Source organism: Danio rerio, chromosome 17, assembly GCF_049306965.1.
Source record: "Danio rerio strain Tuebingen ecotype United States chromosome 17, GRCz12tu, whole genome shotgun sequence".
NCBI classification, from domain to species: Eukaryota; Metazoa; Chordata; class Actinopteri; order Cypriniformes; family Danionidae; genus Danio; species Danio rerio.
Genome location: NC_133192.1, coordinates 14,255,001 through 14,280,223, shown reverse-complemented (window position 1 = coordinate 14,280,223; position 25,223 = coordinate 14,255,001). Strand labels below are relative to the sequence as shown.

The 25,223-nt window shown below is 34.7% G+C and overlaps 1 protein-coding gene across 9 annotated transcripts in view; it reads left to right on the top strand.

Moving 5' to 3' along the window:
* mia2 (MIA SH3 domain ER export factor 2) overlaps window positions 1-25,223 on the top strand; it is a 38,908-nt gene that overhangs the window by 8,299 nt on the left and 5,386 nt on the right. For 4 of the 9 annotated variants that reach the window (NM_001423208.1, XM_021467326.3, XM_021467325.3 and 1 more), the window contains exons 5-27: window positions 263-565; window positions 664-737; window positions 3,372-3,503; window positions 4,491-4,512; window positions 4,624-4,712; window positions 5,228-5,299; window positions 5,645-5,755; window positions 6,166-6,237; window positions 6,340-6,444; window positions 6,567-6,689; window positions 8,134-8,239; window positions 8,329-8,375; window positions 8,517-8,607; window positions 10,601-10,739; window positions 13,233-13,334; window positions 13,423-13,483; window positions 16,638-16,673; window positions 16,772-16,839; window positions 16,915-16,985; window positions 17,088-17,216; window positions 19,400-19,525; window positions 23,053-23,172; window positions 25,153-25,205. In NM_001423208.1, coding sequence (NP_001410137.1) covers window positions 263-565; window positions 664-737; window positions 3,372-3,503; window positions 4,491-4,512; window positions 4,624-4,712; window positions 5,228-5,299; window positions 5,645-5,755; window positions 6,166-6,237; window positions 6,340-6,444; window positions 6,567-6,689; window positions 8,134-8,239; window positions 8,329-8,375; window positions 8,517-8,607; window positions 10,601-10,739; window positions 13,233-13,334; window positions 13,423-13,483; window positions 16,638-16,673; window positions 16,772-16,839; window positions 16,915-16,985; window positions 17,088-17,216; window positions 19,400-19,525; window positions 23,053-23,172; window positions 25,153-25,205 — 2,252 coding nt within the window. Of the gene's footprint in view, window positions 1-262; window positions 566-663; window positions 738-2,437; window positions 2,639-3,371; window positions 3,504-4,490; window positions 4,513-4,623; window positions 4,713-5,227; window positions 5,300-5,644; window positions 5,756-6,165; window positions 6,238-6,339; window positions 6,445-6,566; window positions 6,690-8,133; window positions 8,240-8,328; window positions 8,376-8,516; window positions 8,608-10,600; window positions 10,740-13,232; window positions 13,335-13,422; window positions 13,484-16,637; window positions 16,674-16,771; window positions 16,840-16,914; window positions 16,986-17,087; window positions 17,217-19,399; window positions 19,526-23,052; window positions 23,173-25,152; window positions 25,206-25,223 lie in introns of those variants that run through there. The other 5 variants (XM_073927041.1, XM_073927040.1, XM_021467321.3 and 2 more) reach the window with 3 other exon arrangements.

Genomic DNA, 25,223 nt, shown 5'->3' with positions numbered 1-25,223 from the left:
TGGGGAACCAAAAGTGGTTCCTCTTTGGCATCACTGCTAAACCCCACCTTTGGAACCTTTATTTTTAAGAGTGTAACGTAATTGGATCTATTAATTTTGATGAATTTTTTGCATGGCGAAAAAACGTTTGCATATTTGATTAATGGGAAATCCTGGTTTTTCACAATCCTGTTTTGTTATTTTATTCTTACGGGTGACTGTAATGTATAAGTGGTCAAGTCAAATTTTCTGTGGACCTAATGTTCCCTCTCCTTCCTCGCAGGGATCAGCAAAGATGAATGTTTTCATGAGGCATGTCTAGATGTGAATAAGGACACGGTAATTTCTTCAAAAGAGGTTGAAAATAATCCAGTTATTGCAGAAATGTCTGATATTAATGACTTGAGCAGTCCTCAAAATGAGCCAGTTTCTCAGAAGAAGGAGATTTCATCAAGTAGAGCTATTGTGAAGGATGTTCAGTCTGAGCAAATAAGAAAAGAGGAGGATTGGACATCTTCTGATATCAAGAAAACTACTGCCCAAAACCATGTCCTGTTCTCTGAGGAGCTCGTTGAATCGCAAAATGGTAATCAATTTTAAGATAATTTGCTATTTAAAAGAACAGGTGACATTTTCTACCCCACTAACGTGGTCAAACTTAAATGTTTTTGTTCTCTTTCACAGGGGAAGGGTATTTCTATCACATGGCAGTTTTTGTTGAAGACACAATTTATGAAATTGCATCAATAGTGGTCAAGGTAAGTCTCTTTGAAAAATTTGTGTTTAAAAGTAGCCTCTTACTGTAAAACAACTGGTATATTTAACAGCCATGGAATGATTTGGTGTCCCACAACTGTTTTAAAATATAACGAGCACAATCTTGTTATCTTAATTTAGGCAGTCATAAAAAGTACTGGGTAAAGTTACTTTTTAAAGTAGTTCAATACAAACCCGGGCGATGCGGTGGCGCAGCGGGTAGCACGTTCGCCTCACAGCAAGAAGGTCGCTGGTTGAGCCTCGGCTGGGTCGGTTGGTATTTCTGTGTGGAGCATGTTTTACCCATGTTTGCATGGGTTTCCTCCAGGTGCTCCGGTTTCCCCCCACAAGTCCAAAGACATGTGGTACAGGTGAATTGGGTAGGCTAAAATTGACCAAAGTGTGTGTGTTTCCCAGTGATGGGTTGTGGCTGGAAGGGCATCCGCTGCGTAAAACATATGCTGGATAAATTGAGGGTTTATTCCGCTGTGGTGAGCCTAGATTAATAATGGGACTAAGCCGAAAAGAAAATGAATGAATAATACAAGCCTAAGCTTAATTTTACTCTTAAAAACACACACAAATAACATAACGCAAACCATCACATTACACCCTTAAAAAGCCACACAATTAGTAACTTTTTTAACATTTATTTTATATATATATATATATATATATATATATATATATATATATATATATATATATATATATATATATACACACATTTTATATTACCCAAAACTGCTCATGAAAATATAATGTAACATGGCTAATTTTTAACACTTTAAATGTCTTTATCCACCTATTAAAATTGCGGTTTGGCCAATCCATGTTTCCTCATTACTGGCTTTTTAATTAAAATGTTTATTTTATGTCAACGTCGACAGAATCAGTTAAATGATTGATGATTGACATGGATTATAAAGAAAACAGAACAAAATGTGAGCATAAAATCCTGTTAATGAAAATTAACCATTTTCTTAAGATGCAATGTGTTTAAAATATAACTTTTGAAAGAGTTTCTTGTCATAATTTGTATCCTGTTTGTAAAAAACATGCCGACGACTAATATTACAGTCTATTTTAGTCTTGACATGTCTCCAAATGATATCAGATTTTGCACTCAAGCCAAGTTATTTATTATTAAGTATTTATTGTTTCTATAACTAAATATCCTATTAAACCCTTTAAATGAGTATTATATAGAGAGCTAATAATACAAACATAAAAGTAATCTAATTTTCAGATGAGCTGGGCTGCTCAACCGGTCTCTGGATTACTGACCTTGTTTGAATACATATATTTAACTGTCACTCCCACTAATGAAACATACTTACGCACATTTAGGTAACTACAGATGTTTTCATAATCAGCTCATGGCAAATATTCATGCGTGATCACCTTGACGTCTGTCACTTTAAAACTACCGGAACGTTGTGGCATTCAGCAATTGGTGACGTGTGGAAGAAACCGTAATCGTTGTGGGGATGTTATTTCATTGCGAATTTTACTTTTACTTTTAATTTTTTCTTAAAGAAAAAACAGTACTGTTTATCTGAACAAAGTGTGTATTCTTATAATTTAAAGCACATAAAAACAAACCTAACTGTTTTCCTTTTTGAATTTTCTAAGCACTAGATACAATACGTAACGAACCCCCCTAAAACAGAACAGTGAGCTCTTCCGCTCAGCGCAGTGCGCACTAGCAGTCAGAGTAGAGTAGCATCCGGCACCATGGCATGACAACAGATAAATGATCAGATTACAAAATACAAAATAACTCAGTTTAAATATAATCATGGCAGACGAAATTAAAGCCGAGTCGGTTGTGACGGAAGCGACTGACATGAAAGGAGCGGCGAATATTTACTACACACTCGCGGTGGAGAAAATCAAAGATGTAGGTGCCAGTGTGTGTGTGATGAAACCGCTTGAGTGTGTGTGTGTGTGTGTGTGTGTGTGTGGCAACTGTCAGCAGGTGTCATGTTTATTTTTTTAAGTAAGCTGTCATAGTACGCATCATGTACTCGAGTGTACTATTTGCTGGATAAATGTTGGCTTTTAGATGTGTGAACGGTTTTATAGAAAGGCATATAGCTTGTTAGCATTGCTCCATCTGTTACATGTTGACCATATTCCTAACGTGATTGATTTTACGGATTTTATAGGTACAAAAATCAAGCTGTCCTTGGTATTAGCTTTGTTTAACTGTTTATAATGGTCTGGCAAGTTGGAAGTATATTGTGTTGTATCTTCTTGTTTGTTTTGGTCAGTTTTTGTGGGTCAGTGTGACAAAAGGATGTCTGAAATGATCAAATATCATAAAAGAGTATGCGTTAGAAGCTTTAATATTACAATGATTATAAGTAAACTCATTATTTTGTATTATTATCAAATGACTATTTTATGGAAAAGCCATTATATGTGTTTGTTTAAACTTGCAAATGAGTACAAGTTCATGTGAACTCACTAAAAAATAATCACATTACAATATATCTGTTTAAAGTGTTGTTTAATTTGTAAGAGTGTACCAATAATAAGGGGTTTAAAAGACATGTTAAAGCTTTACATGTATTATTTATACTTCCTTTTTATTTGAGAACCCATATAACTGTTTAACTTCTGTGTTTTAGGTTGTGTCTTCACTTCCTGATGACATTCGGCCTGGTCCTGACTTGTATGGACTGCCATGGGAAGCTGTGTTTTTCACTGGATTTTTAGGTTTATCCATACTGCTACTGTTCACCTGCAGGTTCATTCAGTCTGTAAGTCACATATTTCTGCACATTAATTTAAATAATATAAAGCTATGGGAGGTGTGTAAACAAATCTTTGGGTTTACTTGATTTATTAGATAAAATGTTAATATTTGAGAAAAAAAGTTAATGTCTGAAAATATTTTTATTATTTAAAATTTTTTATTTGAAATTGAAATAAAAAGATTGTCAATTAGAGCACTTTTTCTTTTCAGAATATGACATGATTTAATTTGTTGTTATTGAATATCAGCAGTATTCCAACAAATAATGATTTCTTAACATTGCTATTGTGTAGTCTATCTGAAGTTTTATTTTAATTTTTTGTCAGAAAAGGTTCTAAATGGCAACGTTTATTTGAAATTTGGAGTAAATGTAATCAGTAGCTTACAGAATAAAACTAAAATTACAATTTACTAGCGCTGGACAAAGATTAATGTGATTTTTGCAAATTATTGCGTTCAAAATAAAAGTGATTATATATATTTATTCTGTTTATGTGATACACATACATAAATACAAAACTATACATAAAAATCGCATCATGTAGATATTTACATTTATGTATTATTTGTATCATATACATTTATTTAATTTATTAGGGAAAATGTTGTTTGGGTAAATTGTTAATGTTTGTTTAATTCTATAAATGTCTAATAATGTTTCTTCCAAAATTTAAAATTAAATATTGTCATTAAGAAAATGACAATTTGTCAGAATAACAAATGATTTCATTGGATGTCATTGAATGCCAGTGGGATTCAAGTAAATATTGATGTCTAAACTCTTTTAAATTTAAAACATTTGCATGGTGTAGTCTATAAATGTATATAAACATCTGAAATATCGCATTGTTTTTAGCACAAAAGGCTCTAATCTGTGAAATTTAACTGTAAATCATACATGCAAATCAATGATTTTTAAGTGGTCTCTTAATTTTTTCCATAGTTCTGTCACCAAAAATTAATCATGATCTTTTTCTGTTTTGTTCTGCAGATCAAAAGTCGATTATATGCAAGTGAGTGTTTTTCTAGCTCTTCATCTGATAAGATTTTGCTTTTAACCTACCCTCATTATCTGTTTTAACTGGTCAACTCTCAGCTTATCCTGACTGCTTGTTTATTTACAGGTAAAGAGAAGCAAATGGCACATAAAATGGCTGAACTTCTTGACGAAAAGTGTAAAGTGCTGGAGACATTCAGTGAGGTTAAACAGAAGGTGAGAAATACCAAATAGGATATATACACAACTGGTGTTTCTGAGCGCTTAATGTGACTTTTTCAATTTTTATACGGTTCCTTTTACAGCATTGATGTTGTAGTGTAATTAAAATATAATCAGTTAAATAGATCTCAGCATTCATTTAGTTGTTCAAGCGTAAAACGACATGAAAATTGAATATACCATTGAATATACCAGAGTAAAATAAATGTTCATATTTTAAAGACATGAAGTAGGAAAATGTAATTTAATGCAGTGCTTTTTTTTACAATTTGAGACCCATTTTATATTGTATATCAATCATGCAGTGAAGATCGTGGATTTTTAAAGAAATCAGACCGATTTCGTAACTGCATACAGTTCACCATAAGCGCTTAACCCAAAATTGCTTCTGCATTCTTCTGCATATACCCTATTATAAGCTCCAAACAACTATTGTAATTTTTGTATACAATAAAATGCACCTTTCTAAATCAGTTCCTCTGTATGAAGCTGTTCATCTTTCTTAACAGTTTGATAAACTAGAGTCCACACTGCAGAACAATGGCATGTCAGCACGAGCTGCAGAAAAGGACACTTTAGAGGTAAAGACTGTCATTATGTATTTGATGGATTGTTATTTACTTTTGCACTTTCAATTAATTGTAGTTAATAATGATACCTGTTTAGTTGCTTTTCAGTTACCATAATAGATCCTTGTTATATTCAGTATGTAAATATCTAAAATACATTCAGATGTTTTATTTAGTGAAACTGTTTAGGCTTCATTACAATATTACATCTGCTATTGAATTAATCAAACCATTTCACAGCTTATCATAACAATGAATGTTACACGTTAGAAACTGTCCTTTTGTTTTTGCTGTCTGAAAATGTTTCACTGATGTTTCAAAAAACATATCTTGCTTATCAACTCACATTGCATCTAGGTGGCATCCCAGAAACTTGAACAATCAAATGCTCAAATGAAAAAGGAAATCGAAAGGCTACAAGAAGAGCTGTCTCAGCAAAACAAAGCAAGAAAACAGCAAGAGGATCAGGTGATGAGCATTCACAAACACTTCCAGATCTCACTTTACATGTGGGTCAGGATGTCCCATTTTGTTGTGTGCATCAAATTACATTTACAAAAGGTATTTTATATATTCAACGAAAGCAAAAATGCAAGAATTCTTGTACTAAATTTGCTTGACAAGTTTACAAACTATTTCTAAAACTGTTTTTATAAAACTCTTTTTCTGAATGAGATTTTAGTGTAACAGTGTTAAATAATTGCCCTTTTTGAGCTCCGAAAAGCTGAATTACAGTTATATTGTATTTATGTTTTTTTATCCTTGACCACATATATTTATTACAGTCATCACCATTTGTGAATTGGTTTTAATGCTTAGTTCCTGCTATGTTACTGTTGTCTGAATCTGTCTTGACGGCTGCTAAATCTGTTTTACAGCTTGCCGAACTTGAGCAGATTTTAAGGAATTTAGAGGAGGAAGCTAAAGAGCGAAAGTCACAGTTAGAACAGGTATTATTAGCTATGTATATAGTGCATATTACAGTCATATTCCCCTTAAAACACAATATTCATGCAATCTGTGATTCTCTGCTGTTACCTGCTCATCTGTAGGACAACACAACACTGAAGATCCATGAGATCAACACAGAGAGACTACAGAAAAACCTGCTGGCAGCAAAAGAAGAGCATACAATGCTGCTTGAGAGTAAAGAACAGGTGAAATTTGTGTTAGTGGGAAGTTTAGAGAGGATGAATGTATCAGATGATTTCTTTATTAAAAATAGTTGTAATGCAATGAAAATGTACTGTGCGTGCATATGTGTCTGTTATGCACACAGTTAATGCAGGAGGCGGAGGGCTGGGGCGAACGTCTCAGTGAGCTGGAGGAGGAGATGAAAATGTGTGAAAGATCTCATGCTGGCATGATGGAGGACTGTGCTAATAAAGATGATCGCATTAAGGTAAAAGCATGATCCTTTAGAAAATCATTCTAATAGGCCGATTTTTTTATCAAAAACATTTTGTAATATTATGATGAAATTCATTATTTATCTGGGCAAACATTGTGCAGTACCAAGTGTGCTTCATGCAAGTGAGTGGGTTTGACAAACCACCTGTAGGAGACATTCGTTCCCTCTCCAAATGACAAGACAGCTTCTTATAAACATTGCATATTTCTGGGAAAACATTATACAAATCTGAGTGTGCTTCACACAGGTGAGTGGGTTTGACAAACCACCAGTAGGAGACACTCATTTCCTCTCTAAATGTATCAGACAGATTCTTATAAACATTTCATAATTCTGGGAAAATCTTGAACGATTCTGAGTGTGCTTCATGCAAGTGAGTGGGTTTGACAAACCACCTGTAGGAGACACTCTTTTTTTCCCATGTGCACCAGACACCTTATAAAAAAATCCATATATCTGGAAAAAACATGGTGCAATACACTCAACTGTGTGAAGCACACTCCATGTTTGACAAACCACCTGTAGAAGATACTCATTTTCTCTCCATATGCACCAGAGACCTTCTTTTAAGCATTCTATATTTCTGGGAAAACATTGTACAATTCTGAGTGTGCTTCACACAGGTGAGTGGATTTCACAAACCACCTGTAAGACACTCTTTCCTCGCCATGTGAACCAGAAAACATTTCTGGGAAAACTTTGTGTGGGTTTGATAAACCACCTGTAGAAGATAAACTAAAAGCTTTCTGGAGATTCCAGGTGCTTCTTTTATTCTCATTTGTAAGTCAATTTGGATGAAAAACGTCTGGTAAATGAATAGATGAAAATGTTATCAACGTTGACAGCCATTGTGGTGCTCCATATGTTTGTGGAAACCCTGATACAGTTTGAAATTTTCATCAAAGACATTGCATATTTAAAACTAAAATTTTTAGTAATAGTGTAACACTTTACTTTTTAGTAACAGTTATTAACACTTTAACTCAATTTAAAGCAGTTTTCCTGAATGAAAGTATTATAGAGTAGTGTTTGTAAAATGGGTGGCGCGGTGGCACATTGAGTAGCGCTGTCGCCTCATAGAAAGAAGGTCACTGGCAACTGGGAGTAGACATTTCTTTGTGGAGTTTTCATGTTCTCCTCGTGTTTGTGTGGGTTTTCTCCGGATGCTCCGGTTTACCCCACAAGTCCAGAGACATGCACTATAGGTGAATTGGGTAAGCTACATTGTCCATGGTGTATGTGTGTGAATGAGAGTGTATGGTTGTTTCCCAGTGATGGGTTGCAGCTGGAAGGGCATCCGCTGCGTAAAACATATGCTGGATAAGTTGCCGGTTCATTCTGCTGTGGCTATATGTAATTCCGTCACATACAGTCTAATGCTTGACTTGCTGAAACTTCATTTCTAATAATCTGTTTATCATATTTTTTATTCCAGTCGCTCACAGAGTGCCTTTTGAAGATGCGAGATTGGGATTCAGAGGACGAGACCAGCATCGACGGCAGCACTAATATAGCTGGTGCTGCGAATGGAGACAGTTCAGGTTAAAAATGTTGTTCATATTGGAATGGTGTTTTTTATTTTTTAATCTAAAGTCGGATATTGAAGTATCAGTTGTTTTTGTGCTTACAGATTTCCATCAGAAGCAAAAAGTACAGAAACTTATAGAAGCGGCCAAGGTATTTTTACTCACATCCTGTTTGATTTAAATCCAGTTAACCTTTGGCATTGCTGACCTTGCAAAGCAGAACACTGGGTTTTTAAACACAGCCCTAACATATATTATGCAGTAAATAATGTAGTCTTCCTGTTTGTCACAGATGAGTGCAGACTTGAAGTCCTTGGAGGAGGACAAGAACAGAGTGTTCGCCAAACTTGCAGATGAAATTAAAGCCAAAGAAGATCTCCATGGTAAATCATTTGCATCCACTACAATTGAAACAGGTTTTAAGATGCATGAACCTAAACATTTGTTTTTGATTGGTTGTTGATAGAGATGACATATTTATAGTACAGTGTTTGGAGTAACTTGTTACATGTAACAAGGCAAGGCAAGTTTACTTGCATAGCACATTTCATAGACAATGGTAATTCAAAGTGCTTTACATAAACAAGAATAAAAGAAACAAGACCATACATACAACAGAGAATTAAATGATTAAAAAACAGATTCAAATGTGTTAAAACAGGTTTTAAAGTAATGAAAAAGAAAAGAAAGACATAATAGTGCGTACATAACAGCCTTAATTTAATTTACTTACAAAATAATTTTGTTACGCTTTTTATTTTAATGTGTCCTTGTTACAAGCAGCTATTCATTTAAATTGAGGAATATTAATTATTTACATGTACTTATTATATGGTTAGGGTTAGAATTTGGGTTGGTATCACTTTATTTTGATGGTCCATTTGAGTATTAGTAGACTGGCTGCATAAAATCCGTTGATTCTGCTCCTTCAATAGACATTTAGTGACTATAAGAAACTTTGATAGTTCGTGTGAACCTACACTAACCCTAACCCCAACCTGATAGTCTACTTATGATATAAGGAGAATTAGTTGGCATTTAGATGCAATGTAATTTAAATCCAACAAACGGACCATCAAAATAAAGCGTGACCTTTGGGTTAGCTCTAGTTGCATGTAATTATGCATGATTTATTGTTGTAGTCATTATAATAAGTCGAACAAGGACATCTTAAAATAAAGTGTTACTTTGAGAAAAAGAGTGTAATTAAATTAGTTACTTAAGAAAATGGTAATAAATACAAAGGGAGTTGCATCTGAAAAGTATAAAGCTCTTAAAATTTGAATAATATTAATTATTTGCTTTGATTGTTTTTATGTGTTATGTAATGCCTCCTTTAAAGGTTATTTACTAAACCAAGTTTATACTGCTGTTTTTTTCCTTATTTTCCTATATTTAAATCAGACAGGGTGTATGAGTCACACTTAGAAGGGGTGGTCCACTATAATATCACATTTTAAACTTTAGTTCATGTGTAATGTAGCTGTGTAAACATAAACAACATCTCTGAATGTAATTTGCTCATCGTTCAATGCAAATGAAGACATTCGCTTTTACGGAGTAAAATATATATATATATATATAGCTAGCATTTGACAAGGGACAGCTTTCAGAATCTCTCTCAGTTCAGTGCTGGATTCGGCTAAAAACTCCTCCAACCGAGGAAGCTGTGGATTGTGAGCCACAGCTTCTAAATATCAATTTGTTGAAAATTGATCAGTTACAGGCACAGTGTCTACTGTTTACGCAGCACAAAAGTGCGTGCTCGTAGGGGTGTGATGTGGAGCTAATCCGCAAATCACAGCACATTATGTTAGTTGGCTAATCAGAGCCTCTTGAGGGCGGGCCTTTTCAGGGGATCTAGGAAATATAACAGTCAATTTCATGTTAGCTGAGTCGCTGTATATAATCAAAGTAAGATGTATGAAAAAATTATGTCATTTTTATTTAATTATTTATTTATTTTACAAATGAAGCATAAGCACACATTGCTTTGCATCTTATAACCCCAAACGAGCCTTAAAATACACTGTGGGCCACCCCTTTAAATAGGGTTTTATATTGTTTTTTTTATTGTGCAACACATTGGACAACCCTTGGCGGTGTCCTATTAGTGCTATATAAAGTATGAAATTGATCTTGACAATCTTTCACATTTCCAAGATTTTGTTTCAGTTGATTTGTATTTCTATCCTGCTGAATTAATACTAACAACATCATGAGTTGGCATTCTCATGCGTTTCTCTAGAAAAGCACCTACTATGCAAAAATTGTGATGAGCAGTAAAAGTGGAGCTCATTTGCTTTGGCCTCATTTTGTCAAACACGATCATTTAGACTGCAAAAGAAACGTATACTTGTGTTTTTGTTTTCTCAGAGGGGATCAAACAGCTGGAGGAGCAGAAAGAGCTGTTGGTGTCCGAGAGTGCCAATTATTCAAGTGAAAGCCAGAAACTCCAGCAGAAACTCCAGATCATGACTGAGATGTACCAGGAGAATGAGCTCAAACTGCACAGGTATGAACCGGAGCACAGCAGCTCTCATGACAATCAGGGTTCCCACAAGTAGGGGCCGATTTAGTGATTTGAGAGCCCTAAGCAATTTCAGCCAAAGTACCAGCAGTCCTATGTAATAACAGTAATATGCACCCTTCTTATTTGTATTTATATATTTATTTGGCTGTCTTTTTCTTATTTCACTCAGTCTTTCTATATATTTTTTTTTTATCTTAACTACATTTGTAAAGATTTGTTTGCTTTAAAAAGAATTCACAACTGAAAATAATGAGTAAGGGCATACTCACTCTAGGTACAGTTGCCTTAAACCGTGCCGAAGCCTGATTGTCCCTGCTCCCCTTTCCTCCGACGGCTAGCACTCGCACTGCATTTTGCCTTCAGAATCTGATCATGCTTATGTCATTGACTGTTCAGTTTAACAGAAGCGTTCTCACACAGTGCAATGGAGATTGCTTTGGTTATATTGTTTTAGTCATTTGGGATGCAGTGACATGCAGTCAAATATTTTGCGGAACAGATCCACCACTTTTGACGCTCATAAATTAGCATAAACATCCTCGTGTTGCACGTATTAGGAGGTTTGCTAAAGGTGCAGCTGACATGCAGCGAGGGGTTTGTGTCTTTTAATAAACTATGACAATTTGCGTTCATTAAAAAAAATGAATATTTAATAAATTAATATTAAACTGCCCTTTGAAGTGACGTCGCGTCTTCAGTTTCGGGGCTCAGGCGTGCTCTGCACTCACACTACAAGCGTATCGTGCCAAAGCCCAACTGAACCGCGGTCTAGCTTACCTCTTCCAACTGGGCCAGGGCCGGCTAACTGAACCGCACCTGAGCCCGATTTGGAGCACTCACACTTGTCAAGTGAACCAGGATATGCACCTGGGCATATGTAATTTGACTGCTGGACTGATTCATGATTAGGGGTGGGGGGACACATTTGCACGGATGTACTAATTAAGGTAAATTTGTATTTGTTAGAGCCTTATCCTTCAAAATATGCTAGAAAATGATGTTATATGTAATTTATAGAAACTGACTTCCCGGAGCCCTAAGCATTCGCTTAGTTTGCTTATTGGTTAAATCCGCCCCTGCCCATGGGTCATTGAATTACTGGAATATCATGGAATTTTAAGAAGTCTATTCCAGAAATAAAAAGTCAGGGAAATTTATATACGATTGGTCCAAGTCATGGAATGAAAGCAGGGATTTTTTTTTTTTTTTTTCTCATTTTGTTTCTCGTTTAAAATTTGACTTCCCACTTATTAAAATGTATTTCTTTGTTTGCATTTTGCTATGGTTAAGCTATTTTTCACTCTCGTTTGATTCATTTCCCACTTGTGGTCACCAAGTGGGAAATGTCTGCTCAATCCCTCCTGGATTTTGCAGGAATAATTTCTGATCGCTGCAGGCTAAAATTACAAATTTTGCAGTGCCTTTTCTCAAAATTGGCCGCAATATTTGCAGCAAGAACCTCAAGAAATCTTTTTATATATTATTTGTGCTTGTTTTTGCTTGGCTTGGCACCCATTTAAGATTGATGTGCGTGCTTTTGTGCATTGTCTCCGTCATTTATATAAAGGGAACACTGATTTTAATTCTGTCATTTGATACAACAAACCTCTCCTTGTTCAAATAGACTTTGGCTGAATGTGCATTGTGATTAATGTCACATGAGGCATCTAATGCTGATCACACACCTGAGAAAATTCAAAAGTTTGACAGCTCAAGGTATTGAACACTGGATGAGGACTTTCTTTAAGCTTTTATAAAGTTGTATGATATAAAGCAATGCAGATGGTGCAACAGTGTCCTGGCTGGACAATAACTGCAGGATATGTGCACCAATGGGCTGTATGAACAGCTAGTGTTTTTCAGCCACCGATAAACTTTTGTGAAAAGGTTAATGTGACTTGTCTTTCATAAGGTTTTTTTTACAAGCATAAATGAGAAGAAAAACTGTTTAAACACAAGTGCCGTCAGGAGCAGCAAGTCTAGCGCTGAAACTAAACTGTCTTATTTTTAAGACACGAAGGAGTACAATGGAATTAAATTCAGTGCTTCTTGTCTGATCTGAGACCCACTTTTTATCATATATTAATCAGGCCGTAAAGATAATAGATTTTTTTTAAAAGAAACCAAATCTTCAATGGGACAATTTTTATAATGGCATAATAGTTTACCGGAAAATAAGTCATTGTGCTTATACCCTGTTAAAAAGTGTAAAAATCCTTTGCATTATTTCTCATTTGCTTGATATTGTGTTAAATTCAGCCGTTTGAATTTGAAACTAATCTGAAGGGACTGCTCAACACAACAGCTACCTGTTTTCCTATTTATTATAAGTCATATAAATGCATCTTTTCAATCTGTGGAGGTCTGGAAAAAGTCTAGAGTTTAGAGTGGGACCCTGAATGCTCAGTCAGTATATATGCACAGTGCATTGTGTTTTTACATGAATTTAAAGTACTAACAGTAAAGATTGCTCAGGATGTTGACGGTGGAGGAGAAGGAGCGTTTGCAGAAGGAGGAGAAGCTCAACAAGGCAGGCAAAAAGATCAGTCTCGCTGCAGAGGAGCTCAACACTTACAGGTGACTGCAGCTTTTTGGCACATTAGAGAATGTTTGAACATGTATAAAACACATTGACATTGTAAACTCCCTTCTTGTGTTCATACAGACAACGAGCTAAAGACCTAGAGGATGAACTGGACCGGACTTCACAAGCTTTCAAGAATCAGGTAACACGCTTGAAATGTTTTATAAAGTCTAAATAATTGTTCTTCAGTTATTTGTAGCTGATGAAACCCATATTGTTAGTTTATTTACAATAATTGGTAATTAATCTATTAGTTAATGTATTTACTAAGCTGAACAATTAGTAATACATTTACTACACTATTATTTCATATTTGTTAACATTATTTAGCTTAAATAACATTAACTAATGTTAGTTCACATTAACTCACTGTGCATTAACTAATAATAACATATACAACTTTGGATTTTAATAATGCATTAGTAAATGTTGAACAATGATTAATAAATGTTTTACCAGATTATTCATGCTTAGTTGATGTTAATAAATACTGTATATTAGCTAACATTAGGTAATGGACCATTATTCTAAAGTGTTACCCACAAATCACTCAAAATTATCTCATAAACAGGTTAATTTATATGTATGTGTTTGAGTAAAATCGTAATTGACTATAATGACGATATTTTAATTAAAATTTGGATGAAATGTTATCAGACTTTCATGTTTTACTCAAGCTTATGTAAAATATTGTGGAACTGTATACAAACCAGACTAGATGGAAAGCCTCACTGATAGATCCTCTCACCCTCTTCCGTATAAATTTGAAAAGCTTCCTTCTGGTAGATTTTATTATTTATTTATTTCCTTTATTTAGCCAGGAGATCACATTGAGACAGTACTGTCTCTTCTTCCAGTGAGACCTGGTCAAGATGGCAGGCAGCACATAAAGTTTCATATAAAAATCACAAACAATACCACAAAATTACAAAATCACCATTCTTAAAACATCAGCTCATAACAAACAATTGCAGGTGTCCTTTAAAATGTTGTATAAAAGATGTTTAAAAGTACTCAGAGTCGGAAGAGTGTCAAGATTGAGCTGATTTTGCAGGTCATTCCAAGCCCTGGGAGCGTGAACGGAAAAAGCACGTTTGCCAAGTTCTGATAATGCCCTTGGAACTATCAGACGAATACATGAACCAGATCTAGTATTTTGATTGTTGGTGTGAAATGTTAATAAATTAAAAATATAGGATGGTAATTTACCTAAAAGAGCTTTTAAAATAAATAAGTACAGGTGTAATTTTCTCCTTTGATATAGAGATAACCAGTCTAAGGAATCATACAAAATACAGTGATGCGTCCGTGAATCTGCACCTGTGACAAAACGTATTGCTGCATGATAAACAGAATCTAATTTTCTTAATAGGGTAGCGGTTGCGTGCATATAGAGATGATCACCATAATCCATTATAGACAGAAATGTACTCTCTACTAATTTTTTGCGGACTTTATAAGGAAAACAATTTCTTGACCGGTATAAAAAACCTAACTTTGGCCTAAGCTTTTTCAGTAACTTGTCAATATGTATATCAAAGGCTAATCTCTCATCAATCCAAACTCCTAGATATTTATAAAAGCTAACTCTTTCTATTTGAACACCGTTCAGAGTTTTTATTGTCTGATCTGTTGACTTAGTGCGGCCACGGCTAAAGATGATACAGAGATTCATTTTTCTTTGGCTTAGTCCCATTATTCATCAGGGGTCCCCACAGCGGAATGAACTGCCAACTTATCCAGCATATGTCTAGCAACTGCCACTTATCTAGTCATTGGGCCCTATCATACACCCGGCGCAATGTGGCGCAAGGCGCTGCGCAATAGTCTTTTGCTAGTTTCAGCTTGGCGCAAGAGTCGTTTTGAGGCGTTGCGCTACGCTGTTGAAATAGCAAATGTATTAGCGCTCATATGTGCGCCCATAGGCCTTCTGGTCTAAAAAGGAAGGCGTTCTGAGGCGCACAGCTGACGCGTTGCTATTTTGAGAAACTAAAATGGTTTCTTCATTAGACCAAAACAAACCTGGTCTAAACTCCAGCGCAGAGTTGCGCCTCGCTTACGCACTGCTTAATACGCACAAGAGAGCAATAGGCAAATATCCTTACATATGAGAAAATGTAAATATTAAGAATATATATAGGATATAATAAGAATAGATATAGGATATAAATATAAAGGATTAAAATATTACAAAACATATTATTTTCTAGCCTACATAAATATGAAAAACCACTGCTTTTATGTCTTCTTCATCTCGGGAGGCTTTTTCAGTTCATTCATAACAATTTGCTTTTGTATAATGTTATTATTATTAGCAGTATTATTTATTATATCCATATTTATATTTGTTTTATTAAAAAAAAAGATTTGCCCACCTGCAGGTTTTAGACCATATGGGGCACAGCATGTGTTTTAAGATATAACTCAGGTTTTTGAACACACTTCGTTATTGTTGTTCATTTATTCGTTTGCTGGAAATTACAACTGAATTTAGAAATAGTTTTGAAACGAATATTTGCGCTTAACAAACGCAATTAATTATTTATAGAGTAACTGATGTCTGTGCGTAAAGGTTTCCCTATCCAATAGCGAAAGTGAAAGTCATTCTCACGCAGTAGATGCTCTGTTTAACAGTTTTCTGTTAAAAAAAAAACTGTTAACTGTTAACTGTTTGCTTGTGAAATGCTCAGTTTTTCCACTTAGACTTACTTTGCGTCCTGTAAATAGCGAATGTGCTTATGGTGCAACACAGCTGGCTCTTAAAGGGAATGGGAGATGAGACTTTAATTGGTTTATTCTCAAAACAAACCTATAACTCACTAAGAAAATAAACTCAACTATTTTAGACCATGCTCCATGGCGCAAAGCGGATTTTCCCATCCCTAAATTAGCAAAAATGCGTTCTGACACGCCCTGAAAGCGTTTGCGCCCTGCGTTTTGCGCTCTGCGCATGGACCGTCAAAAAAGAGCCCATTGTGTCTAAACCCTTGGCCGCAAAAGTGTGTGTTGAGTTTCCAGTATACTCCCTACTTAACATTACAGAAAAATGCCATGTCTTCAGTTTTGTCAATTGAAATGATGTTTACACAAACATGAGGTGTGTACTCCCTTACTGTGTATACAGATACTTTATATTTATTAAAATATGAGTGTTAAAATAATAAGTTTTTATTCATTTTTATATAATTAAATTAGTATTTTTTTAGCAAATCATATTTTATACTCACTTAATATGTGTAAAAACTGATCTACACACTATATCACTATCATTTTATTATATACCTTTTTTCAACCAGATTTCTTCTCATGAGAAAAAGGCTCATGATAACTGGGTAAGCTATTTTAAAAACTAGTTAAGTTCAATTAGTATCAGCCATCAGTAGAGTTTTGTTTCAGATATTGTCTTTAACTTAAATTGTCTCTGTTGTAGCTTGCCGCAAGGGCAGCTGATCGGGACCTGGCAGATGTCAAGAGAGAAAACGCTCATCTCCGCCAGAGGTGGGATTAGTACTTTATTTTCTTATTTCCTATACAGCTGAAGCAGAACTAATCCATATACGTTCACATTTGCAGGCTGACTGATGCCCAGTTTAGGTTTGATATTCTTGAAAAGGACGTACGAGAGGGCAGACCTATATTTAGAGGTAGGTACTCCGAATTTTTCCTTTTCTTTGAGCGGTTCTCTGTATTTAAAATGGATTCAACTTTGGATTGAACTTTTGAAATATGCATTGCCCAACCCTCAGGTGAAAGATCTCCTTATGGACCCTCTCCTCTTGGAAGACCATCCTCAGAAACACGGACCTTTCTGTCTCCACCAACACTAATGGACGGCCCACCTCGCCTCTCACCACAGTTTATGGGTCCAGGCAGAGGTGACACACACACACACACACACACACAAGTGTCTCTTAGCTAATATGAATAGTGTGAATTATTCTTTGCATTCGTAGTCTTTGATTTAGCATGGTTATCTAGAAGTTTGTTTGGTGTTTGTGTACGAGTGCATGCATCCTGTTCAATTTCCATTAGATATACTGTAGTTGATGTGTTTGCATTGGAGTGGTTTGATTTCCTACGGTTTGGTTTGCTTCCAGGTTTCAGTGTGGCTTAGAAAATACTGCATAGGACATTTGATCCTGATATTTTAGCATTTGCATACACACTGTTGTTTAAATTCTGGTGTCCCTAAAATGCATTTTTTTATAAAAATGATCCTCTAAATTGATGAAAAATTACAGACCGTAAAATGCTACATAATGTATTTCAATTGAGCACTGTTCTTTTGATACTTTTAAATTAATGAACAATGTTTCTTGAGCACCAAATCAGCTTATTAGAATGAATAATGTATATACAGTATATTGTAATGTATAATAAGAATGAATAATGTATATACTGTTTATTGTAATGTATAATTAGAATGAATAATGAAATAATGTAATGTCCATTTAAATTAGGGCTGCGTGATACTAGAAAAATATGTGATATGAGATATTGTTGTTGAGTATTGAGATAACGAATTTGTTTACGAAGTGACATTTCCCTTAAAAATTATGTTTTATTTAATGATATTTCAATAAGCAAAATATGTATTTCCGATCTAATTTAGACTAAGTAACTGTCAAGGGGCAAACAATTAGGGCCCTATCATACACACGGCGCAATAAGGCGCAAGACGTGAATCTATGACGTGTTGCTATTATTAGACACTAATTTTTCTGTTTTCCACTACGTTGTTTAAATGGCAAATCCATTTGCGTGTTGCTATTTTGAGGAACCAAAATAGACTGTGCAATAGACCAGCTGAGAGCAGATCTTGCTTAATACACACAGGATGTACAGCAATACACAAATATCTTTACAAATGAAAAAGAATTAAAGGAATAAAACATTACAAAAAATTATTATTTTCTACATAAATATAAAAAGCACTGCCTCCATGCCTTCTTCATCTCGGGAGGCTTTTTCAGTTTATTCATGACAATTTGCTTTTGTATAATGTTATTATTAGTAGCAGTATTATTTATTATATGCATATTTATATTTGTTTTATTCAAAACAAGCTTAGATTTGCCCACCTGTCAGGTTTTATGGGCATAGCATGTGTGTTTGGAAATAACTCAGTTGTTTGAGCACACTTTGTTATTAGTTCATTTATTCGTTTGCTGGAAATTAGAACTGAATTTAGAAATAGTTTTTAAACAAATCTTTGTGCTTAAACGAAATTAATTATGTATAAGCTGATGGATGTCCAATGCATACAACACGTTTCCTTATCCACGGAAGAGAGTGAAAGTGAAAGTAAAAAATGAGGAGAATCATCCTCTCATTCTCGCGCTGCAGATGCTCTGTTTAACTGTTTTCTCATTAGTAAAGCATTCATTTTTTCCACTTAAAAAGTCTTAAAAGAGAATAAGTAAAACCCTGTTAGACCGCGGTGTAAAATGGATTTTTCCTTAAGATAGCAAAAGTGGATTCGGACTCGCCCTCTGTTGCCCCGTGCGCTTTAGAATTTGCACCTAGATCGTTAAAGTAGAGCCCTTAGTCTTTAAAACACTATGAATGAATGAAATCCATAGCAGATATTCTAACTCTGATTAGCTGTTGTCATTTTCCTCTTTTGTCTTGACTCCCATAAATTTTTTTATGATCGATATTTAGATTTCATTTCCTATTTGCCAAAACAAAATATAAAACATTTTGTAAAAATGTAAAATATAAAAACATTGAAATGCCGTCCATCACAGATGCATTGTTATATTTATGTATCAGTACCATCTTGACAGCTGCTCAAGTGACAGTTAGCCTCGTTAGCTTAGTTAATACATTGTGCCATTGCAGTTTGTTTGCAGAACTATTTGCATACCCAGCCGTGGCTAACAAACCCTAACCCATGTTTGGATGTAAACGGGTCTTTTCATGTTTCATTATTTTGTTCATATTTTGTTGTTGTCTCCCTTTCCACCCTTCTCCATTCTTAATTTCCTCAAACGTGTTTATGTGCGTCTCTCTCCACTCCATTCATCTCCCTTCACTGTCACTGTCACATAATCAGCATCCCGTGGTGTGGTAGAGCCCCCTAGTGGTGGGCCAGAATTTGAGCGCAGTGGCCCTCATTCTGATAGTGGCTCGCTGTCTCCATCCTGGGACAGAGAACGCAGGGGCCCTCCTGTCCCTCCAGGTAAAATGATGATCTTGTAGATCTCAAAGAAACACTAATTGAAGATTTTTACGTATAGGCGGTCATGTTTCCACCTGAAATTAAAGTTACAAAAGCAACCATGAAGCAACTGCATCACGTGCAGTTATAACTAGCTTTGGAAGTGAGGAAAGGTGGATGAGCCCTAAGCATTTTAAATCACATTTACACTTAAATGTTGTGTCATCCACTTTAGATTGGATTGGGACAAGCGAAACTTTTCACAAGGTCATTTACAAGGTTTAAAATAATCAAAGAGGGAGGAAATGGTTGCGTGAAACTAATTCTGACAATTCCGCTTTTACCAATACTAAAAATAGAGCATAAGTGTATAAGCGTTTTGAGTTTGCTTGTACTTTAGTGTGAGTTTGTGCATGTATAAGACCTTCAAAGTTACAGAGCTCGTATTTTCCCACAGAAGAAATGTATTTTGTCTAACAGAGATCAAAAAGTCTGCACAACATATAGTTTGAGCATCTAAATCACAATGCGTTTGATTTATATATATCACCAAAAAATAAATACTGTCCACCTCTGTCACATTTCATCCACATAATATTGTGTCAAATTTTAAGTAAACCATATTGTTGTTGCATGTTGTGAAAACATTGTTTGCCTTGATACCGAAGAAGCTTACCACTTTTAAATATTTTGCTCAAGACGTAATTTCTACATTGTCAGAATCTGACTGGTAATATGTAGACAAGGCCTGCACGAAATTGGAAAAATCTAACATTGCTATACATATATATATATATATATACTGCGGTATGAATACAATTTCACTAGATGAGTTGAAGAACTATTTGGAAAGAATTTTAAATTTTTAGATTGATAGGGATGATTCTGTATAAGAGTGCATTAAAAATAACAAACAATCTACAAGCGTAGATTAATTCAATAAGGAAAAGGTTTTCAAACTGTATTTAGGTATACAGTAGTTGAATAATCAAGTAAAAAATAATACTGCATAGTCTTTGTTTTATTAACAACTCAATAAAATTAATTGTTTATTAATTTGTCAAACGGTACAATTTCTTAGGCCTGACTGTTTAATATATTTATATCATTTGCTAATTAATAACCACCTTATGTGGAACTCTGAATCTGCTCTGGTTTCGGAGTCTGCTACTGTCCAACGGAGGTTGCATTTCCGTCACAGGCGCATGCTTTGAGAGCCTTCATGACTGAATGAATGAATTAGGCTGTTTTCCAACAAGGCAACCCGGGGAGCTGAAATATAAAAGAACCAAAACAAAGACAGCCGTTCTGGCACGTAACAGACTTTTTAAAAGTAGAATATTTGACTTCAGCATTGCTTTTTTAGCTAAACAATCACTTAGCATGTTTCTTAAATATCTGCAAGCATATTATGGTATTATTATGCTTTAGAGGAGTCAGAAACTTACACACAGTACCTTTAAGTGTGTCATCATTACTCCTAAAAATGCAATCTTTTTTTAGCCTATAATAGTGCGTAAATTACAAACCGCTTTAGAAGATGCGACCTTCTTTCTGTCCATAAAACATTTGTTTTTTTTTTCTTAAAGTTTAAAAGACGTGTCTGAAGTAAAGTTAAGTTTTTTCCATCAGAAAAGTACGCTTTTGTTTGGCACGCATATTCAAAGACATTGGAAAAAGTAGCAAACGCTGAAATACGTGCAATCAATTTGGCCATAATGGCCATTTAGGGAGAAATACTCAACTCTTTACTGTCTTGTAATTTTAATCAAAATGTCAGTGTTAGAATGAAATATACACACACTTAGGAAATGTCAGGGTATGGTTGTTATTGAATTGCAAAATGTAAAACAGTCGAAATGACAGCTTCTGTAGTTCTAGTTTTAAGATATGATGGCAGTTTATGACACACATTTGAGGTGTTTAGCCAATCACAACACACTGGGTCAATCTGCTGGCCAATCAGAGCACTCTAAGCATTCAGAAGGCAGAAGATCCGCTGTCACCTCTGGCTTGCATGGTTCAGGATCGGTAGAGCTACGCATCGATAAATTTGCTCTTCAGTGTTTGGACTCTCAGTAATGACTTTAAACTAAACTGAACTGAACTTAAACACTAAAAACTGAACTACCCTGATCCAGTTACTATGACCATTTATGTAAAGCTGCTTTGACACAATCTACATTGTAAAAGCGCTATACAAATAAAGCTGAATTGAATTGCATTAAATTGAATCTTTGTAGAAACCGTAACTCGTTATTTGCCATATTTTTAGGATATATATATATTTTTTAAACAAAGCATATTAAACAATTCTAATAAACAAATGATATATTAAATTATATTAGACAAAAACAGTAAATCCTACAAAACATGTGGAGTATGTTGCCAGAGAGGCTTATATGCTAAGTTTAGTATCAGTGTGATATAAGATATAAATCTTGTGTGTGTAGTTTATCCAGCAGTGTGTAAAAGAGGCTCATATAAAGGTGTTTCTGTTGCTGGCGCTCAGACTCAGTGATTCAGAAGCGCTGATTCAGCCACACAGCACATTGAAGAGTCACAGAACTGGGTCTTCTTTGTTCTAGATGTTTCTGCATTTTTGGTCAGTGCGTCAGGCTTTGTCCCACTGCCCCCTACTGCTCCTCACAACTGGGCCGGATACTGACAGTTCAGCCAATGTGGATGAATTATTCAGGACAACGACTACTTTTTTTTTTTTTTTCCCATTATCATCATGGTCATACAGCAGTGGTGGTTTTACATGTGTGTGTAGTGGATCATTCCCATGATATGCTAATTGCTCTTGCATCTTAAGTTTTAGTTTTGTTTTTATTTTTTATGTACATTGTTATTGAACAGTTTAGTTTTCAGTTAGTAATGTTAAGATAATGCATTGTACGCATTATTAAATGTTTAAAAGACTCTTGATATTAATTAAAACAATATCATTTTTAATTAGAATTAATAAATGTGTATATATGAAGAATATAAATACTATGCACCATTGAAGGCAAAATTATTAGCTCTTCTGTGAAATGTTTGATTCGTTTTCGAATATTTCCTGATTAATGTTTAACAGAGCAATGGCAATTTCACAGTATTTCTTGTTGTTATTATTATTATTATTGTTGTTATTATTATTAATATTCCTGTTTTCCTTTAGAAATATATTATGTAGTCAAATTAATTAAGTTAATCATTTAAATTGCACTTCAGGCTGAATACTAGTATCTTGCAAAATAACAAGTAAAAGGTTATGTACTGTCATCGTGGCAAAGAGAAAAGAAATTGGTTATTAAAATGATTATGTTTCAGAAGTCTCTCCATTAATTATCCCTTTGAAATGATTAAAATTTCACAGAAGAGCTTGTAATTTTGCATTTAGCTCTATGTTATATCACTTATTAAATAATTGTTGTTTTGTTCATATAAGAGTTTTGTCTTATTATAAATATAAATGTAATTTTGTTATATACATAATCAAATATTCTTTGCGATATATAAACCTTTAATCCTTGTTTATGTTTATTGTATGCTTCTGGAAGGTCACCCTCTCCCAGATCCGGGTTTGCCATATAGGAGGCCTCCTCCGGGTCCGTATCCCATGGGTCCTTTGCCTCCTAGACCTCCACTTCCTCCTGAGCAGTACTTTGGAGACAAATCAGGTGATCTGCTCTACAATGTTTCATTTCTCTTTTGCTTCTCTTAAAGTCCTCCTAAAACTAAATTAAAGTTGACGTGCGCATATTTCATAACCAGGTAACACTTTACAATAAGGTTCATTAGTTAATGCATTTACTAACATGAACTAATCATGAACAACACTTGTACAGCATTTATTAATCATAAATGAACATTTACTAATGCAATATTAACATTCAAGTCCATGCTTGTTAACATTAGTTAATGCACTCTGAGTTAACATGAACTAACAATGAACAACTGTATTTTAATTAACTAACGTTTAATAACATGAATAAATATTGTAGTAAATGTATTGTTCATTGTTTGTTCATGTTAGTAAATGCATTACTTAACATTAACTAATGAACCTTATTGTAAAGTGTGACCCATAACCAGTACTAGTCAATACAGTGTTGATCTGAAGTCCTCCATATTTATTACTTGTAACAATGCAAAAAAGAACCACAAAAACCCCGGATACGGAATCTTTTCTACGGCAAACCAAGAGGGACATATTGCACATATAGTTCGCATACAGACAACTTGGACATTCAGAATTCAGTCCCTTACATACAATTATAATTGTGTATGTGTTGACTTGGTGCACTTTATTGGGCAGGGGTGCCCAAACTCATACCTGGAGGACCAGTGTTCTGCATAGTATAGCTCCAACTTCCTTCAACACACCTGTCTGAAAGCTAGAGCTTGATTGGCTAGTTCAAATGTGTTTATTTGGAGTTGGAACTAAAATATGCAGGACACCGGCCCTCCAGAACCGATTTTGGGCACCTCTCTTATAGGCAATGTGTAATGACACATTAAGTGTGATTTTCATTGGGGGTGAATGAAGTCTGGTTTGTGTTAATGTTTCACTAACACTTTACAATAAGGTTCATTAGTTAATGCATTTACTAACATGAACTAATCGTGAACAACACTTGTACAGCATTTATTAATCATAATTAAACATTTACTAATGCATTATTAACATTCAAACTCATGCTTGTTAACATTAGTTAATGCACCATGAGTTAACATGAACTCACAATGAACTACTGTATTTTCATTAACTAATGTTAACTAACATGAACAACTACTGTAGTAGATGTATTGTTAATTGTTTGTTCATGTTAGTAAATGCATTAAGTAATATAAACTAATGAACCTTATTATAAAGTGTGACCAATGTTTCAAACTTCCGCAACGGCACATACATGATCTGCTTTGGTCCAGAGAAATGATATGCAGAGTTTGTGCAGACTACAAAACGTATATTCTTGTTGTAAATCAGAGCAGAATAACTGTAAGAGGCTCACTTTTGACATGGTTTTATGGTATATCAAAGAAAAAAATCTTATTTAATATTTTTAAAGTCTTTGTGAGCTGGAAGTTGCTGAGACTTTTATTTCAGTTTGTTAACGTACTTCCAGCTGAAACTGAATATTGAGTAGGGGGCGGGGCTTTCTTTTTGCACATAGTAATCTAACATTAAAAGGGGCGTGGCTAAGAATATTGTAGCTGAAACATCCAACTGACGTCAACAGAGAAGGATCGCCACTCCAAACACAGAAGCAAATGATCAGACTTTGATTGAAAATTGCCAAAACACATTTCAGTGAATTCACCTACAAGAATAAGAATGTGCCGCAGCAAGATAAACATTATAAATTGTGATTTTACACAGACCTCAATGTCAAATAAATTTTTTTATTTTTTTTTGTACTGTCTATTATTGACGTACTGAAGTCGCCATTGCTATTATTATGTAATATGTTATTATCTGTATTGATCTTGCCATGAAATAGGCATACATTGCTGATGTGGCAATAAATAAACAAACAAAACATGTTTTCATGTATGTAGCTTGTGGAATAGCATTACCAAGACTTACAGTAAATCTTTCTAGCGATCCTGCAGAATGAATTTAAAACCCAAAGTGTGCTTTCCTCTTCTTTTTTCAGATTCATCATTTCTAAGGAACAGCTCATCTATCAGTGAACATGAGGGCAGAGAAGTGAGTTCACCTTTTATT